Consider the following 14,262-nt stretch of genomic DNA (forward strand, 5'->3'; position numbering starts at 1 on the left):
AAGCAATATTGTGGCCATAAAATAAACAGCATGACAAAGACGAGAGATAGAATCTTATTGTATGACCGCAACGGGGCTCACAAAAGCCACTATCAATCTGTAACTGGCTCTCAAAATCTGGTTTATTATTCAATCTGGGCCTGATATTTTCAAAGGCAAAAGCTAAAATACAATTTGTTTTGAGCATGGGGAGAAAGACAAATATGATTATGTGCTATACTGAAGTTTGTAGAGGACATAAAGAAAGAGTACATTAAAAAACAAAACATTCACTAAGCTGTTGAATAAAGTTGAGCGGAACTTTAGGATTTAGCCCTGTGAAACCTGTGGATTTAAAAGGTTGTTTTTAAAAGAGAATCTTTGGTGAGTGGCATGCTCTTTCATTGAAAAACTTCCCTAAATCTTACCTTAAAATCTTGATTATTACCCCAAATCATTTGAGCCCTTATCTCATTTAAAATTAATCAAAAATACACTGTTACTTTTAACTGCAATAAACAAAAAAAATCTCTGCCCTGAGGTGCAACCATGAAGCCCTAGTGACTAAGGTGCAGCCAACAGTGATGTGGGATTTTATATTACAGCAAAAAATGAGCCCACAGTGAGTAAAAATGTGACAGAAATGTGACAAAAACCACCCAAATACTGCTTGGGGTTCAGAGGGTTACGTTGAGTTCGTCGAGTTTGGGTTCCATTCCCTTCTGACAGGAGGGTTCAGCTTAGAACTACAAGGATTGGGGGATTACATACCAGTTTCCGCTGTCTTAAAAACTTTGTTAATCTGAATATGCATCATTTATGAACACCAAGTTTCATGTTTCACAGACTTTCACCTGGATTTGATTCAAAGCTTTTCAAGGCTCCTCCTATAATTGTTCTACAGGCACTCCAGTATCGACCTGGTTGTATGCTTTAGGTCACTGTTTAAACAGAACAACAGCTGCACTGGTCAGAGGTGTGTTTGGTGCTGCAAAGCAACCTGTCCTCTATAATTTGCCTGTATCTGGCTGCATTCACGGCTTTATTCTCACACATAGTCTGCTTGTTTGTGCTGAACAGCCTATGGACAGTAAGCCGCTGTCACAGCCATTACTCAAAGTGGTGATGGTGATAAGTTGTGACTGTTTTCTGGCAGACACAGAGCTAATACTTTCAAATATTCATTCAATCAGTGTATACAATCTTTTGTCTTATACTTTCGGATTTTCGTACGATTTTCTGAAGCATCCAGGCTGCTGTCATGAACATCTATTTTCTCCCAGACCATATCTCTGCTGCACTGATTACTGTCCTCCTAGCGAGGCCTGATATCACAACTCTTTAATCAGCATTGAGTTCAAGATCTCACTCAAACACAGACTGTCTCACTCATTTGCTGTGATTGTTGCTGTACCTCCATCGGATGTATTGTTACATGTAGATATACATAAATCACCTAATATGACATTTCAAGAAGATTAAAAAGGTATCACATTCACTTTTGTTGTATCTTTGGGTTGCTTGGCTTTTTTCTTTTTTTTTTGGTTTTAGCTTTCATTTTATTGGTTTACTGAGTACAAAAACCCTAAAAAATGCACTTAGATTTTAAGATGCACTACTAACAAATGACAAAAAGTGAAAAGGACAAGCTGAATTCTATCTGAAGACCCTGTTTCTTTCTTTCTTTCCAATAAAGCTTCCAATCAGTAAACTCTTGAGTGACTAACGTAGCCTACAGCTGAGTAGTAATATTAAACTTGCAGTTTTAGTGTTTGTTGCTGCAGCACAGCTGAAACTAAGAAAGTTTTTTCAAAGTCAAGGCAGGCGGCTGCTGGGCTTCTTAACTCATGGAAGAATGATCACTGCTCCCTACAACTGCTCCTCCAAAGTCAATATCTACCGCATTTACAAAATTGAAAAAGCATATTAAAAGACATAAATGAGAAACGTCAAGTGAAACTGGAGTCACTCAAAGTATGATGTTAAGCAATATTGAAAGAGCTGGCCCGCAAGTGTGAGATCCTAACTGAGAAAGAGAGAAATGTTCCATTTTGCCAAGTTTCTCCCTTTCCAATATTCTTCTCTCTGTGTAGTACTAAAGTGAAATATTGCCTCTCTGGCAGAAATTATAAAAAAAGACCCAAGAGAGCCTTGAGTATTTTACTATTTGTTCATGTAAATTCAAATGAAGCCAGGGGTCTGGTGGGAGAACTGAATGTGTAACAAGTTGGAGAACTCAACAGCATGAGAAAGGGGATGAAGAGACAAGGGGGCAGGTGTGTGTCAGCTTGTATTAATCACAGTGACGGGCTAAAATTTGTTTACAATGTCACATTAGAGCACGCCAACTGAAACCCTGTTTGTGGAAACAAGCCCACAATGAGTTACCATGTGAAGCATGCATGTGTTGGTTAAATTAAAAGAAACTAAATGTTTGTTAGTGCAATCTGACATGAACAAGTTTGTGTGTCTGGCTCTTTCCTGTCAGGTTTGGGTCTGCTTACCCTGCATCCTTATATACACCTCAAAAACTAGACTTTTTGGGATTCCACAATCCAACATGGTGTCTTTGTCAGTTTCATTATGAATGATAAACAGTCAACATGTATAGAGTTTCTTTTAGGATTAGCTTGGTTATACAAGTGTTGTACAATGTGTTTCTCATTCACACACACATGGTGGCGGCGCTGCTGTGCAAGATACTCGCCTGCCACTTCTAGCAACTTGCGGTTCAATGTCTGCCTTGTTCAAGGACACTTTAGCATGTGGAGGGGCTAAAAGTGAAAGTAGGAAACTCAATTTCTAAATTCACTGTTATGGTATGTGTCTACAGGATCTGTTATTTCTGTGTTTCTCATTCATTTTCCATACAAGCAGCTGTGCAACGCATTCTCATAGAACTGCGATTCATTTATGTAAACTTTATGTGAATCAGGGACGTCCAGCTGCCACTCTGTCTCTGGAAACTCCCAAAAAACTTCTAAAGTAAATGTTGCTGATATAAAATAAGACAGGTTGAGCAGCTGCATGGCTTATTTATTACATGAAATTCTTTCATAAACACTTTTTGGTCAACTGTTTGTGTAAAGTAATAAATAAATAAATAAATTTAAAAAAGACAAATTTTCCAAATGAGCCGCTAAACTAGTGCAGTGTGAAATCCAGGAGCAGATAGAAAATGAGCGATGCTATCGTCCAATCAGGTGCGTGGTTATAGGAGGGCAAAGCCTGTAATGGTTTCCTGTTGGACAGCAGCTGTACATCATCTATCATGACACTGCGTAGTCCTACGCTCATCAAGCATCCAATACTGGGAGTTGTCGTGACCCCCTGAATCCAAAAATGCACTTTTAGACACATACCATGACAATTACTGACCTACTTTCCTTATGATGCGCTGTCCACTCAACCACAGCCTCCCACAGACTCACACTACCTTATATAAAAATGATTCACATGAACTTAGAAAGATTTGGAACGGAGGTAAATTGGTACTGGGAGAGAAAAAGTCAGACTGTTGCACTCCTGCCCACAGACTTTGGTTTCAACAAGACAATGTCCTCGTGCTCAAAGCGAAGTACGTAAAGTAATGCTTTTCTGGGATGAACTGGAACACTGACTGTGAGCAAACAGCTCCAGTGATTGTCCAACTTTACTGACGATTTTGTGACTGAGAGGGTGAAAATCTCTGCAGCCAGGTTCCAAAATCTTGCGGGAAATCCAGATTCAGGAAGTTTGGGAACGATGGCTGTTAAATTAACAAATATAGTTGAAACCAGAGATTTAGACATTAATAAGAAATCAAAACCATTTGCAAGATTTTACACAAACTGAAAATGCTGCTGTAATAGTTCAGAAGTCTCACAGTGTGGGTTAGACGAGCATGAATATTCAGCAGCTGGAAGAGTCAGTGGTGTATTTGACATCAGGATAGGAACATTTTAATGAAAGATGGGTTAAGAGGTAACTTCAGCCTGAAGTCTGAGGTGTGAATTTGTGTGCTTTCATTAAGTGACTGAGTGGAAAAGTGTGAGCATGTGGAAAAGAGATATGAGATGAGCTACTGAACACTTGTGTGGCTACATATGTGTGTGTGTGTGTGTGTGTGTGTGTGTGTGTGCGTTCCTCCCTCACCGGTGTGCAGTACTCCACCATGGGGTAGTTGAGCTTGTGGCCCTTGGCGGTACGCCCAGAAAAGAAGCAGCTCTGACACACGTCATAGTTGAAATGCTTCAGACTGCGATACCTAGAGAGAGGCGGAGAGAGGGAGAGGTGAAAAGTGAGATAAGTTGAGTTGGGATGTAGCGTTCGTGGATGTCACTTTCATGTCCTCAGGGCTTTTGTGTGAGTGTGTGTGTGTGTGCACACATATGTAACACTGCAACATCTCCAGGCTGCTCTGAGGACTCCTGGAGAGCTGCTGCCACTGTCACTTCCTCACATAATCCTCCACATGTACACACACACACATACATACATGCACAATATGCTGACAGAGTGATAGGTAGCTGGATTTCTACTCATACACAACGATGTGACAACGACTGTCGGGATGTTGTCCTCAGCAGCAGTGGTAGCCAGAAGGCCATTTAACAGCTAAATTGAGACCAGAGCCATTCAGACATAATAGCTTAAGTCTTTTATATCTCTCTCCTCTCCAGCTCTCCCAAGGTTAGCTGACTGATGAGCTACAAAGGAGAGTCATATATCAAAGGATGCAACAGTGTACATGACACCACCAAGTCAAATGCACCATTAGGTACTGACACACAGCATATTACTATGAGGAGGGGGCTTCAAGTCACCTTCAATAGGGAGGTGCTGAGACCGCAATTAAATAATTAGTTTATCCAGTAACAGCTTTGGTTAACTATGGAACCTGTACAGCCAAGTCTTCTGAAGTTACACCCTCTGATCTACTAAAAGGTGCTTTTTATGAAACAATTGTGATGAGATACCTGTAAACATGCTTTACAGAAATCATCAAGACAAGGTAAATTCAACGTAGGTCTGAATGATATTAGAAAAACATGACTTTGAGGTCCTTTGTTTTTACTGCCATATCTATTGTACCATAAAAAAATAAAGGAATTTTCATCAGATGACTTGAATACCTCTATGTGGAAAGAAATAATCATTCTAGAATATATTGGGCTGCGAGTATTTGCATAAAAAATTAAAAAGGAGTTTGGAAACATTGCCGTATGGTGAAAAATACATCCGAAACAGTTCTTTGCTTTGAACGGTATTCAGATCTGTCTTGGCACTCGTCCCACAGAGCTTTGAAGTGCTGATTTTAATGGTCAAACTAATTAGACTTGTTGCCTTGTGTGGTGGCAACAGTTGCAAGACAGAATACCTGGTTTTGGCCATCCTTTCCGTAACCAAACTATTTACTATACAGCTAACGCTATGCTACTGGGGGTTCCGTATTTTGCAGTCAATCTATTACAACTGTTGGGTCTCTGGATATTGTTAAAATACATATACTTGAGAGCAGCACCATATCAACAGGGATGGTTCTCTTTTGATGAGTTTTAAATTTATATTTTAACTAAAACACATTTTTAAAATAGGTTGCTTATTCTACATTTTGTAAATATTGAACCAAGTTAGGCATTCACTGGCATTATTATTTCAACAAATTATCATATTAAAAAAATATCATGAAGGCCTTTTAGCTATCAGACATTTTGTAGTAGAAGCCATTAGGTTTTAATTATTGCTGTTAGGTCCAACATTGGAAGTAAATATGCAAATACCATGCATGCAAAGAACAAGTTTGCTTGAATGCACAGGAAATGATGCATGCTGAATGTGGTTTGGTGGCTTGTTAAATGTTCCACTAAATTGCAGCCGTTGAGTTAACAATTATAAATGTTAACACATCTGTTGACACATGAAGCATCAGACTCAGCTTGAGTACTTGAATGATCTGCAGCACCATGCCAGTTTAAAAACTCCTGCTATTTAGAGGAGAAAAATGAAATCTAAATGTAACACAGTTGGTGTCATGTCTCAAGACCACACAAAGTGCCTGCTCTGCATTTTCCTTCCACTTTCACTCCTGCTCTCTGCCTTCTCCTCCCACCAGCGCTCCCTCTCATCGATCACTGACAGAATTTGGGAGATGTGTGCTTCATCAAATGTCTGAATGTATTTCTCTTTCTGCTGGCAAAGCAGGGGATCTGAAGGGGACACTCCTGCCACCCTTCTCCACTTAGCATGCTGTTATACTTATCTCCAGCCACAAAAAATAATAAACTGCCCCCGACTAGAGTGGTCAGGGAAAAACTGAATTCTGCTATGAACTCTGTCTGAAGCTGCTGATCTTCACGTACCTGTTGTTACTGTGTAGTTCATCTGGAAGCAACTGAAACAAAGGAATGTTGATGGAACTTTTCATTGCTCTTTGCTCTAGATAACGCTTTCGTTAGAGGACAGGAATCAGCATGGGCACTCTGACTGTGATCCACTGTGTGTTGTGACACCTCTCTGTCACAGCCAGCATTAGAGGTTCATAGTAATTTGCCCTGCAGTAGGTCTTATGTGGGATCAGACCACACAGACCAGCCCTCGCTCCTCACATGCATTAATGAGAGTTGGGCGCTCTTGACGCTCTTCTTTCACTATCTTTTGTACCCATTTCTCCTGCTTCCAACTTCAGCTTCAAGAATCGCTTGTTCACTCACTACATAATGTATTCCACTCCTTGATCGGTGCCACTGTAATGAGGATATCACTGTTTTTTATGTCACTGATCAGTGTATGCTTCCATCTGTGATTGTCAGTCTCACACAGTATCAGAGTGTAGTCTGTTATGAATTTTTTGCCAGACGAATGGCTTTTTGGGAACTTTGCGAATGTGGTGGTGCAATGTATGTTTATGTTGATGAGCGTCTTGTTGTGTTTGTGAATGTGTTTGCGTGTTTCTGTGCAAACCTTCAGATGGTATTTAGTCAGTGGTGTATCAGCTGCTGACATTTAGATAAATGCCTGCCCTCCAGAGCAGATCTGCCCTTTATGCTCAACCAGGAGAGAACAACGCCGAACAGTGCCACGTTTAGGGTCTGTATGTGTGTGTGTGTGTGTGTGTGTGTGTGTGTGTGTATGTGTGTGTGTGTGTGTGTGTGTGTGTGTGTGTTTGTGGCCTGTTACACGTTGCAGATTGTATCACCTCTCTTCATTTTGTTTGTTCCACACATTCTGACTTAAATGCTAGATGTGAGTGTGCGCTTACCTGAAGCCAACAATAGGACACTCCTTGCAGATGTTACACTTGGCCTGATGTTTGGCTGTTTCTGCTGCCGCCACTCTGTGCAGGACAGGAAGCCAAACCATCGACTGGGGCTCCAGGCGCATCCAATCAACAAACTGCCTCGGCTCAAGCTCCACCTTATTGGTCACCTGGGCATTGAAGAAGTGGGGTCAAGTGTTAGGAGCCTTTAAATCAAAAGTTTATCAACCATATTGACTTTACAGTTTCTATAAAAGTTCAACAAAGAGAGATGATAAACTGTAAAGGTACTTCGCTTGCAGGCATGATAGAAAAACACGTACACCAGGCTGTAACTCTTCCCTGTTAGCAAACAGCTAATAAAGATGCAGATAAAACCTTATTCATGTTTATTGGCTGAAATATCTTACAATGAACATCGATTGACTTTACCACCCTCACTGCCCTACACGCCCATAGCTGTGCTGTTAGCTAACAGCCATGTAGCTCTGCTGTGAAAAACCCTCTCAAACTCCTTCTATTAACTGCTGCTCAATACTTTTGGAGGTGTGACTTTTATGCAGCTTGTACTTGCAGTTTCCAGTACTCAGGAAAACAATTTCTTACGCTTCTTCAAGCACAATGATCAATCTTTTCATCTGGTATAAATAACTATAATTCTGTATAACTGTGAGTCAATCCATTTGTTTCAATTGCATCCGACCAGAAACATTACCTGAAACAGGAAAATATTTTTCAGCAGAATCTTAGTTGAGCTGCAGATTATAATGAGCCCACTGCAAAAGCCATCACAGGATGAGAAGCTTTGATGTGGCTGCTGTTACTGCTAAACAAATCAAAGGCAACCTTTCCATCATTGCCGACACATAAAAAGGGCAGCAAATGCAGCAAAGAGCAGAATATATTTGCAATAAGAGGAGATAATAATCAAAAGGAATAGTGTGAGTACGAGCGTTCCCCTGATCCCTTCCCAAGGCTTATGATGTGCAAGACAATAGAGCATCTTGACTGTATTAGCATATCTTTCTGGAAATAAATGAATGCTATGAAACAAACAAAAAATGCACATTTCAACCTGAAAATTACTATCAGGGATTGACTTTTTAAATTAATATTCACAGCTGATTCTCAGAAACAACAATCAGTAGTGAAATAAGGCTACATTTTTGGTGCTAACTCACAATAAATAATAGAAAAACAGTAAATTTCTGCCCTTTATCATTTAATGTCATTTAAAGTTTCCAATTTCTCCCAACTATGCACTGTATTTCACAGGGCAAGTTCTTATAAAGGCGTCGTTTGGATTGCCCCTCAAATCAAAGTTAGGTTTCTGTGCTCTGTAATATTTTTCTTCACAATACAAAACCATCAAGCCATCTTTGCAGCATTTTCAGCGGAAAAATAGAAAGACCAATTCTGGGGACATGTGAGATTTTCATTAAATTGCTGAAAAGGAGAACAATATGGGACCTTTAAGATTCTGAAATGAGGACATTCCTGATGAATTCTTCACCTTGATGACATCTCAAATGGTCTTTGAATCCTCCACCCTTCAGTTTGACCTTCCCCTGCACAATCTCTCCGTCTGTCCTTTCCCATACATTAGTCTCATCTTCACCTTCTTTCCCTCCTCCTCAGCATCTAACAGCAGAATTATAGCACTTACAGATTAATTACTGCCGGGCTGAAAGGACGACTAGATAGACGGATGTGATGGAGAAATGAAGGAGAGCCACAAAGGAACAGTGAACGAGGCCATATTTATGGCAGCGCATCTCGTTCATCACAGACCCATTAAACCAAATGGACTGGGTGACTGCACTGCCACTGGCAGGGCAAACCGACACACAGGGTGGCACAGGCCTCTGCTTGTCTGTCTGTATGATTGTGTAAACGAGAGAGAGAGTTTATGTCGTCCTGGTTTCTACCTGCTAACCCGGTTGGATGATTTACTGATTAATAAGCAACTGGACCACAGCTGGCACCGCAATTCATGGCCGAGTCAGTGAGCAATTTGTGTGAGCGTGTGTGTGTGTTCTTGTGTGTGTGCTCGTGCATGCTCGCCTCTTTCTGAATTAATACGACATCAAGAGAGTGAATTGTAGGCTGCACGGTGTTCGTCTCTTTGCCTTATTTTGAGGAAGAAAAAAAACACAGAGAGATAAAGTTTAAAACTGCCTCACTCTGCTATTTTGGGAGGTGCAGTGCAGGGAATCAGTGAAATTTATAGCTTCCTAATTTTAATGTTTGGCTCCCATTTATGACTGCCGAAGCATGAGCCAGGGGAGAAAGAGTGAGAAAAATGAAACGGTGATCCCGGGGGAGATGAAGACATCATTAAATTCCAGTAACGTCCAGAGATAAACTCGGGAAAAGTGGTTAGCTGGCCGCAGTAAAACACTAGAGGACAGCCAGCAGAAGACCGGAGGCCATTTGAGGCTTCATGGTTGGTCAGCAGAGCTTAAATATTGAGGCATTTTTTACAGGATTGAGAGAGGCAGGTGGTTTTGGAAGGTGGAAGAAACTCAAGTGCTTAATTACAATTAGAGTCTGGAAGATACGTTGAATCATAATCTCTCATAGTGCTGAACGACTTGTCAAACATTGTTATCTCTAATGAACACCAGCTTAAAATATAATATGCATTACTTTTCAGCCTATAGTTACTCTGATTCTGAAACCACAGAAGAATCCCACGATTGATATATAGAAGCAAACATAGAAATATTGCCAGAGACAGTTGTAGCTCTTGACAGTACAGTGTCCCTCAGCACCAAGACAAATCCCATCTTTTTCTGATGGATACTGTATCAGATAGGTGTTGATTCATGTCACCGACTAGCTCAGAGTGTGACAACAAGGAGTCCATGCAAGAAATCCTCTTTGGATAAGTGGCCATTCAGACATTTTCTACAAGTGTCTCCTGGCTGTAACAGTTGGCAGACATGAACTGTGTTTTAACAGACACCAATTGTCACTAAGACATAAATAAACATGAAATGTTTGGGTCCATTCTAGCGACAGGTACGAGGAATGAACTAACAGATAAAGCCCTGAAGATCTCAGGGCTAATCAGTTATATTTTGGAATAATCATTGTAAGTGCAAGCAACAGATCTGAAGCACAAAAGGAGCCCTGAATCTTGATATGAAAAGATTAGACCCAAACACCAGAAAATGCAAATATGTACTTTTTTCCAAACAAGAATGACTATTTATATTAGAAAATAGAAATAAGTGGGCCATTTTGAGCTGGGTTGTTGTACATTACCCTTGTCCTTGCATTTTAACCTGCTAAAGTCTGAGTAGTTTCTAAGCACCTTTTTATTTATGACATTTTTTACTCTCGATATTTTTACATTTTTCACTGAACTATAAAGTATTGCACCTCTTTGGAAACAGCACAACCATGGATAGGAGTAGAGAAAACTAGAATAACAGTCGTGGTGCCATAAATCAGAAAAACTGAAAAATCAAATTTCTCTGGTTATTTATTTTACAAAAACTGAAAAACCTGCTATCGACACATAAACCATTTCTCCTAGTGCAAAATGGTGACTCTCATTTTTAATGTGCTCCCATACTTGTCTCCTCTCTGCTCTGTATAACGAGACATGAAGAATAAAGTGATTTTCTGACAGAACAGCCAGTCACAGATAATAAGTTCAAAGACAGTTGGAAAGTTGAAAAATCAAAGTTTTTTCTATTTTTACAGTTTCTTGCTTTGATAAATGGTATAATTGTATATGGTATAGAGGGTTAAGTTAAATCACAAATTATTCAGTTTCCCCTCTGAGAGCAGAGCACGGCAGTAAATACACACCTCTGAGAAGCCTAAAGCGCTGGATTCTTGGAATTTTTTACAACAAAAATTATTCAGTGATCAACAATAATCAAGATAGCTGCCTGTTATTTTTCTGTCAAATGACAATTTGAACAATCTCATAGTGAATGCAGTGAGAGACTTGACTCCCTCTCATCAGTCTCATTTCTGAGCCAACACTGACTGCTTTTAATGACAAAAGGTTGTAAATGTAAGAATATCATGGGTTTTCATATGTTTTGTTACGCATGCATCCTTTCTTCCACAACTCGCAGTGACATTTAGCCAAAATAGAATTTCAAAACAAGATTTTTTTCCATGCCCATAATCCATTCAGTGTTAAGAACATTATGTGGCTATGAAATCCCAAGCTTATGTGCTTATGTATTCTCTGGATGTGTTTATCAGTACACTGACATGTATGCTTTTAGCGCACAAGCTTGTATGTGTAATTGTGTGAACATACATGCTGGAAGCAGCTGCGAACACTCGGTTCGATGTTTGACCCTCCGAACGCCGCCACCTCCCCCAGCTGCCTCGGGATCTGGATGGCTTCGTGTAGCAGCAGCCCAAGCTGCCTCTGGTCACACGTGTCACCTGCCGACGCGACCTGGCTGAAGAGGTCTGAGGAGGGAGCAGGAGGCAGCAGAGTGACAACAAAGACAGATAAAAATGAGAAAGAGAGAGTGAGGGATAAAGTCAGTGCATGTGGGTGATATCTAAAATAAAAGATACAGGTATAAATAGATGTAGAAGGAGAGAGAATGATGATATACAGCAGAAGTGGGAGGAAAGGTGCTAGTGTATGTATATGGTATATTAGGTAGGAGGTGGTGGGGAGGACACAGAAAGAATCAGGGAACAGATACATTTTTAATCTCTCTGTCTTAGTTGTATCACACCAAGGCTTCTAATCTCTCCTTCCCTGCCTCCAGCTCTCTCGACAACTTCTTATGGAGATTGACAGAGCTGTACTGGATATGGATGCCTGCCCAGTGACACGCAGGCTCCGTCAGCGAACATGTTGACAGCGTGCTTTTTTTTTTTTGTTGATAAAGTTATGAAACATCACCAGAACTCCTGCATAAAATGAGCAAAGAGGGCAGAGAGTGTAATCCAGAGGAAAAAGAGGAGAGGGAGGAACAGAGGGCATGACAGGTCTTTGTGCTTCGAAGCTGCCTTTGATCTCTGTGTGCTGTCTGGCCCTGATGCCAACTCCTGTTATAACTGTGTGCACACAAACACCAGTGTGTCTTACCCCACGTACTACACACACCTCTTAAGACGTCCGACTGATCACCGCCCACATCTCCAACTAAATACGTTGTGCTACGAGATTCTGTTTGACATTTGTCACAAAAACAGTATCAAATGGCAGACCACCTGGTTGGGTGTGTGCTTAGATATGTGTGCAATGCAGTGCAGCTACATGCATGGGACTGACAGTCAATGAGACTCCGAAAGAGTAAAGGAGGAAGGACGCAATCAAGCGTGCTTGATACCCTTCTCAGGCTAATAGAAACTGCCAGTGGAACGAATAGGCTCTGGGATGGAGTCCATGCCATGGCAAGAGAAAAGGGAGGAGGAGTAAAAGGGGAAGGAGGACGGAGAAAAGAAGGGAAGCAGGAATAAGTAAGATAGGAGAAAAGACAAAATGGAACTGTTATACGGATGAACAATGGTGTGAGCAGTGACAGCAACGGAAGATAGACAGAGTGAGATAAAGCAGCAGAAACAATGAGCAGGAAGCCAAAGTGACAGTCTCCTCCCAGTGCAGCAAGCCTATATTCACTCTCCGTAATCCTCAAAAATAAATCAGAATAGAAAATTAAATAAAGAACAGGGGGAATGCGTAGGTGGTCTCTCATCCAATTAGACGACCCGTTCTCTAACTCCTCTCGCTCTTACTGTGAGTTTGATTGATACTGCTGGGATTACAGCTCTGGTGGAGCAGTATGGGATGAACTCTGCAGACTGCTGTGTGCATGGAGGCGGCACGACTGTGTGTTTAAGTGCATGTGTACGTCAGCAAATATCTCACCTACTCTTTGGCACTTACATTTGTATTTCTCCTCCAGGTGACCCTTGGAGAGAGACAGCAAGCCAATCTTCATGGAGAGGACGCGGATCTTCCCACTGCGACCGCTGCAGACACAGAAACACACAAATCAGAGCCTGGTAATGAACCAGTTATCTGTAGGTACATTATGTTTAGGTATACTCAGTTCATTTCACATCTGAATTATATGCAACAGTAGTGACAGAAAATCATTATGTGCCTGGAAATAGAAGGGTCTTCAACAGTGTGTGAACGTGCTGGTGAGAGATGGTGAAATTTTGAAATGATTTTCTGTGCACACACAAACAGCGTTTAGACCATTTGACTGTTTACAGCATGTAAACACACGTGACTACACAGAGAGTACTGAATGTTGGTGCCGTTCTGGTGGATGCATGCAAATTTGCATATGTATTTATGTTCCCAAACAAAGACAGTGTGTAACAGCATTTGCACAGCAATGGAGGCACATGTTGGTGTCTGTAACATGTTGACAGTATATTTAGAATATGGAGAATAAAAGCAAATTGGTATGGAGATATGTAAAACTATTGTATAATCATGTACGATTATTCAGCATCAAGCATGGAGCTGACTGCCTCTTTGATACAATGTGATTTAAGACATTTGATACACTGCATCTTGTAGCACATTTAAACCTCTAAACCACAAAACCCATCAGCAGATTTGACAGACATGTTATCCTAAAAAAACATCAAATCTTCATCAGTTATTACTGCCAGGAAGTGTGAAAACAGAAAGAATTGTTCAACTTTACGACAATCCTTAAATCAATCACCAAATCTCAGCTTAAAATCCCAATATTTCATCAAAATCAATGTATTCTACAAGACTTAAAAAAAAAAAAAAGGTTCCATAAAAACATAAAAATGTGTACTGATTGGTGCAACTGAATGACCCAGCTGTGGCCACCAGTTATATGACAAAACTTCAGGGACTATTCAGCTGAACTAGGTGGAATTGCAGGCTGTATAACAACAAATTTAAAATATAAGTCATAAAACATCTATAGTATGTAGAGCCACCATTTCTCTCTAGTATTGATAACACCTATTGGAAATTGCAAAAACGTTGTACAAAAGTGTCAAAAACCTAGATGCAAGTGCTAATATGCATAATTCATAGGTCTTATCAAAATCTGTGA

General features: G+C 40.5%; 1 protein-coding gene across 9 annotated transcripts in view; it reads right to left on the reverse strand.

The window, feature by feature from the left end:
• The window catches only part of utrn (utrophin), a 225,825-nt gene that overhangs the window by 35,136 nt on the left and 176,427 nt on the right, over window positions 1-14,262 (reverse strand). For all 9 annotated transcript variants that reach the window (XM_023279832.3, XM_023279833.3, XM_023279834.3 and 6 more), the window contains 4 exons: window positions 13,098-13,183; window positions 11,505-11,662; window positions 7,220-7,386; window positions 4,114-4,225 (listed from right to left, as the gene is read on the reverse strand). In XM_023279832.3, coding sequence (XP_023135600.2) covers window positions 4,114-4,225; window positions 7,220-7,386; window positions 11,505-11,662; window positions 13,098-13,183 — 523 coding nt within the window. The remainder of the gene's footprint in view (window positions 1-4,113; window positions 4,226-7,219; window positions 7,387-11,504; window positions 11,663-13,097; window positions 13,184-14,262) is intronic.

Source organism: Amphiprion ocellaris, chromosome 12 (assembly GCF_022539595.1).
Source record: "Amphiprion ocellaris isolate individual 3 ecotype Okinawa chromosome 12, ASM2253959v1, whole genome shotgun sequence".
Lineage (NCBI taxonomy): Eukaryota > Metazoa > Chordata > Actinopteri > Pomacentridae > Amphiprion > Amphiprion ocellaris.